General features: G+C 61.8%; 1 protein-coding gene across 1 annotated transcript in view; it reads left to right on the plus strand.

Moving 5' to 3' along the window:
- The first annotated feature begins 963 nt into the window (after positions 1-963).
- Positions 964-5958, plus strand: part of MAPK8IP2 (mitogen-activated protein kinase 8 interacting protein 2) — an 11647-nt gene continuing 6652 nt past the window's right edge. Inside the window, exons 1-5 of the mRNA XM_040637790.1 lie at positions 964-1073; positions 2057-2162; positions 3614-3907; positions 4276-4369; positions 4466-5689. Of these exons, the coding sequence (XP_040493724.1) occupies positions 1009-1073; positions 2057-2162; positions 3614-3907; positions 4276-4369; positions 4466-5689 (1783 nt within the window). The 5' untranslated portion in view covers positions 964-1008. The remainder of the gene's footprint in view (positions 1074-2056; positions 2163-3613; positions 3908-4275; positions 4370-4465; positions 5690-5958) is intronic.

Below are 5958 nucleotides of genomic sequence, written 5' to 3' on the forward strand. Positions count from 1 at the left end.
TCAGAACACATCAGTATCCTGAACAATGCCATACACACAGTTGGTGCTCAGACAGTTTTTCCAGTTGAATGAACATAGCCTCAGGGTTACACCCAGTGCCCATCAGTACCTCTGTCCAGCCTGCGTAGTCTGTGCTGTGTACTGGAGGTTCAGTTTTAGCCCCAATCAGCATCCTCTGTGTGACCAACTTGGGATCCAGCCGGGTCAGCATCCCTTGGTCAGATGTCTCTGTCCAGCACCGATCAGCACCCTCGGGGAGAACAGCTCCTTCAGCACCGATCCGCACGTTTTAGGGAGAAGTCTCCGTCGGCCCAATCAGCACCCAGAGGCGGACAGCTCCTGCAGCCCCTTGGGACGCACGGCCAGCCCAGCATCGGTCAGGATCCCCTCAGGCCCAGGCTTGGGACCCCAACTCTTCAGACTCTTCGGGACTCCAGCTCAGCTCCAGCTCCGGGGCCGCGCCCGCCGCCCCCCCGAGCCCCTCCCCCTCCCGGTTAACCCGGCATCTGTGGACCCAGACCGCTGCCGTCCTCCGACGTCCCACTGCAGCTTTCTCACCGAGGGCTCTCTCTCTCTGTCCCCCCCACCTGCAGACCCTCCTGTACACGAACCTGATCCCCCCCCCACCCGCCGCCAATCCGCTTCTCACCTCCCCCACCCCCCGAAAAAAACCAAAGTCGATCGTTCCCGAACCAGAGCCTCTCAGTCAAACCATCTTCTCTCCTCCAACCAGCTTCCCCGCCGTCCCCCTCCCTCCCTCCCCTGTCCCCTCCCTCCGCTCCCGGATCCTCCCTCTCCTCTCCCCTCCCCCTGCGGCGCTGCCGCTCGCCTGCCGCGGTGTCCTGGCAGGGTGTCGAGGTGTGTCGGCGGGCGGGGTGTCGCAGGGCGTGTCACGAGGTGACTCGGGGAGGGCGGAGGACCGAGGGAGGGAGCGACGAAGGGCGTGCGGGGCCGTCGCTCCGCGCACCCCTCCCCCCGCCGCAGTCGGCAGGCCTTTCCCCGGAGAAGATGGCGGATCGGGCGGAGATGTTTTCTCTTTCCACCTTTCACTCGCTGTCGCCGCCAGGCTGCAGGTACGCACTCTGGCGCCCCGGGCCTTGGCAGGCCCTTATCTTCCCGCAGCCCCCGCCCCGACCCAGTCCCCAGCCTCCTCCGACCCGGCACTGCCGCCCCACCCCCATCGCCTTTGGGGACCCAAGCCCAAGTCCCCTCTCTGTTCCTAAGGCCTCTGACTCCTGCTCCCCATCCTCCTTGCCTTCAGGGTGTCTATTTTTATCCTACCCTCATCCCCCTTTTCCAGCCCTTTTCCAGCCCTAATGACCGCCCCCCCCCCATATTCCGCTGAGATCCAGTGCCGCACCCAGCCCTTGCAGCTGACCCCTCAAGGGTGGAGGACCTGGGCTGAACCTCTGAGGGGCAGCCTGTCTGGGCAGGATACTGAGCCACCTTCTGTGCTTGGCAGTGTCCTTTTGGCGTTTTGGGGCCTGTTTTCGGTAAAGGCCTGTCTTGGCCTGTAGGGCTCAGGGAGGGAGAGAGTTGAAATCAAGCCTGGAGCCCTTGGGGGAAGGGACCAAGGTGGGGAGACGGTTGAATCTCTGGGTGTAGACCTGCCTCGGGCAGGAGGGGGGAGACAAAGTGGCTAGTAGACTCTGCTCCTGCAGGCCTACCTGCCCCCCCACCCCCACCCCACCGCTGCTGCAGCTTCAGCTCCCCCTCCCCCACTCTGCTCAGCCTGACTCCCCTGGGGCTGAATCTGTGACCCAGAGGGGCCTGGAGCAGGGAGGAGAGGAGCAGAGGAGTGGGAGGAGGATTGAGGGGACAAGTGGCTCCTCTGGGCTGGTCATGGCTCAGATTGTGGGGGGAATCCGTTGAAGAGCAGAGCTTGGTTCAAGGTGATGGCAGGATATGGCTCTGGGAGTTGGGTTTTCTAGAGACCATGGGTCTAGCAGCTGGGGGTCCCTCCTCAGGGCCAGCATCCAGGCAGGGAGGGAGTCCAGGGTTGGTGGCTCTCTTGGGAGCCCTGTCCTTGCTTTCTGACCCTGGTCCCCTCTCCCAGGCCTCCTCAGGACATAAGCCTGGAAGAATTTGATGATGAGGACCTGTCTGAGATCACCGATGACTGTGGCCTGGGCCTCAGCTATGACTCGGACCACTGCGAGAAGGTGGGGAAGGGCCTGGGGAAATGGAACCCTTTCGAGGGGGAACCTCACTTCTGCTCTGCTTAATGTTCACTTGGAGTTTTAGGGTGGGTCTGAGCTCAGCCTTGGAATAAGAAATCCTCTGATTGCCCCCTCCCTTTGGGCTTCTGGGCCCAGGGTCTTCCTTGATATCAGACCTCTCGTTTTCTCAGACTGTACGCCCTCCACAAAGGGCTGCCCCTAGCATTCCTCACCTGGCCCCTGTCACTGGGCTAGTTTGGGGGAGGGGAGGCATGCCTTCTGTCCTCAGACCACTTTTTAGGAAGACCCCGCCCCTTCCTGCTACCATCTCAGCTGTCTCCTTCCCAGGCCTGTCCCCACCTCTTAAGCCTCCTCTGCCTTATGTCTGCACCCCTGATATCTTTTTCCCCCCATCTTCTGCTTCTTTCCACCCCCTGTCTCTCTCATTCATTAAAGAACATATCTGAGGAACTGCCATGTGGCAAGTGCTGGGGGCTTCCAGGTGTGTGGAAGGAGAATGGGACAAGTGTGGCCCTTGCCCTTGGTGGCTTATAACTCAGTAGGGGAGAAAGACATGTCAGGGGCGATGGCTGGCCGCCTGAATATCAAGGCCTGGGTTCCAATGGGAGGATGCTAGGTGCAATGAGGAGGGAGGGAACCCAAAAGAGACCGAGGCCTTCAGGGAGACTTTCCAGGGGAAATGGCACACAACCTTGCCCTAGGGAAGACTGGATGGAGCTAGGCAGATAAGGGAGGTAGGGAATGGAGGAGAGGACTTGCTGGCAAAGTGATTAAGTGTATCAAAGGCCCTGAGGTTGGTGCAAGCTTGGTTAATCCTGGGTTGTCTTCATATTCCACTTAGCATCTATAGGCTAAGTCCTGTTCTCAGGGTAGGATGTATCAGTACACAACATGGACATGGCTCTGCCCTGGCGGGACTTGCAGCTTGGTGGGGGTGTACAGCAATTGTGAATTGGGTTAAAACGCCACGAAGGAAGGAGTGCTGGTGTCAAATGTGATGGGGTTTGGAGATAACATGAGGGTGACAGGTGGATTGGGGCCACTCTGAGAATCTCTGTCACTTAAGCTTAGGAGTGATACTTTTGTATCTTAAACAGATTTTTTAAAAAGATTTTTTGTTTATTCATCTGAGAGAGAGCGATGAGAGCATGAGCAGGGGGAAGGGGCAGAGGGAGAGGGCAGACTCCCCATTGAGCTGAGAGCCCGGGACCCTGGGATCATGACCCCAGCTGAAGGTAGACACTTAACTAATCGAACCACCCAGGCACTCCTGAAGCAGATTTTTAAAAAACTACTCAGTTGGTGAGGAGCAGAGTGAACTGGAGTCTTCTCTCCCTTAACGTATATCTTTCTGCTTTCCCCTTTCCTGGCACCTGGAACCCCAAGTCACTGTTGAGCTCTGGCCCAGCTCTGTCTGTCCCTCCTTCTTGCAGGACAGTCTCTCCCTGGGACGTTCGGAGCAGCCGCACCCCATCTGCTCCTTCCAGGATGATTTCCAGGAGTTTGAGATGATTGATGACAATGAAGAGGAGGAGGAAGAGGAGGAGGAAGAGGAGGAGGAGGAAGAGGAGGAGGAGGAAGAGGAGGAAGGAGAAGGGGAGGGCAAGGAGGGAGGAGGCTCTGGTTCAGAGGTCCCTGCCCCAGAGGCCCTGATCCCTTCCCCCTCCCTGGAGGAATCCCACAAGAACCGGCCGACCACTCTCCACCTGACTACGCTGGGAGCCCAGGTGAGCATCCAGACCCACCCACTGCATCCTGGAGTTAATCTGGGTTTTAAGCATCTGGGACTCTGCACCCCATGGCACCCTGTCCTACCCCTGAAAGCTAGAGACCCCCCTCAGCACTACTTTCTTTTTTTTTTTTTTTAAAGATTTTATTTATTTATTTGACAGAGATAGAGACAGCTAGCGAGAGAGGGAACACAAGCAGGGGGAGTGGGAGAGGGAGAAGCAGGCTCATAGCGGAGGAGCCTGATGTGGGGCTCGATCCCCTAACGCCGGGATCACGCCCTGAGCCGAAGGCAGACGCTTAACCGCTGTGCCACCCAGGCGCCCCTCAGCGCTACTTTCTTACTACACCCCCACCCCACCTCCAGGACTCCCTGAACAACAATGGAGGCTTTGCCCCAGCGCCTCCAGCTTCCTGGCAGGAGACAGTGCTGTGCTCACCTCCCCAGGAGCCCCTCAGAGGTGAGCAGGGCGGTGATGCTGATGGTGGGATCACAGGAGGTAAGGGAGAGACGGAGGGAGCCGAGTGGCTTGCTGACACATACCCCTGCTCTGCAGAGTCACCCGCCTCCCTCCAGCCCACAGACACGAGCCCGTGCGGGGCACAGTCGCCTGTGCGCCCGGGTTGCGATTGTGAAGGGAACCGACCGGCCTCGGGTCCCCCTGCGCCCTGTGGAGCCTCGCCCTCCTCAGATCCTGGCATCGAGGCCGACCTGGGAAGCCACTCCAGCGGGGGCCGAGGGGGCCGGCGCAGCAGCCAGGAGCTGTCCTCGCCAGGCTCCGACTCAGAGGACGCAGGGGGCGCGCGCCTGGGGCGCATGATTTCGTCCATCTCAGAGACCGAGCTGGAGCTGAGCAGCGACGGCGGCAGCAGCAGCAGCGGCCGCTCCTCGCACCTCACCAACTCCATCGAGGAGGCCTCATCGCCTGCCTCTGAGCCGGAGCCCGAGCCCGAGGCCCCCTGTGAGCCCCCGCGCCGCCCCGCCTTCCTGCCCGTGGGCCCCGACGACACCAACAGCGAGTACGAGTCCGGGTCTGAGTCCGAGCCAGACCTCAGCGAGGACGCCGACTCGCCCTGGCTGCTCAGCAACCTCGTGAGCCGCATGATCTCCGAGGGCTCCTCACCCATCCGCTGCCCCGGCCAGTGCCTGTCTCCCGCATCGCGTCCTTCCGGCGAGCCCGCGTCGCCCGTAGGGGGTGCCGCGGAGGCCCCTGAGGCGGCTGCAGGGCCGGGCGGCGTGGAGCTGGTGGACATGGAGACGCTGTGCGGGCCGCCGCCCCCCGCGCCCTCCGCGCCACGGCCTGGCCCCGCCCAGCCCGGGCCCTGCCTCTTCCTCAGCAACCCCACGCGCGACACCATCACGCCTCTGTGGGCCGCTGCAGGCCGCAGCGCCCGCCCTGGCCGCGCCTGTTCCGCCGCCTGCTCAGAGGAGGACGATGAGGACGAAGAGGAGGAGGATGCTGATGACAAGGCGGGGCCCCCCGGCGGGAGGGGCGTGGGCCCCGCTGCGCCGCTGGACGCGTCACTGGTGTATGACGCGGTCAAGTACACGCTGGTGGTGGACGAGCACACGCAGCTGGAGCTGGTAAGCCTGCGGCGCTGCGCGGGCCTGGGCGACGACAGCTCAGAGGACAGCGGCGGCGAGGCCAGCGAGGAAGAGACGGCGGCCACACTTCTGGGTGGTGGTCAGGGCCCGGAGGACGCCTCCCCAGACAGCCCTGACCTCACCTTCTCTAAGAAGTTCCTCAATGTCTTTGTCAACAGCACATCTCGTTCTTCCAGTGAGTGGGAGGTGGGGAAAGGGGGACGGTCCCCGGGGAACAGGCAGATTCCCCAGAGCACCCAGGGCAGCCCGAGGGTCTCAGGGTGGCCAGGGCTAGGCACTGCCCTCTTACCCAGGACATGTGCCTGGGGCTTTCCCCAGGTCCCCAACAGGGTGGGGAGCGGAGTGGGCTGCTCTGCCTCCAGCCCCTGATGGGCTGGTCCTCCCTCCCTCCGGGCCTCGGGACTCGGGACAGCCCACCCCAGACTTGGGGCGGGGTGGGGGGGG

Source organism: Ursus maritimus, unplaced genomic scaffold (genome assembly GCF_017311325.1).
Source record: "Ursus maritimus isolate PB19 unplaced genomic scaffold, ASM1731132v1 scaffold_21, whole genome shotgun sequence".
NCBI classification, from domain to species: Eukaryota; Metazoa; Chordata; class Mammalia; order Carnivora; family Ursidae; genus Ursus; species Ursus maritimus.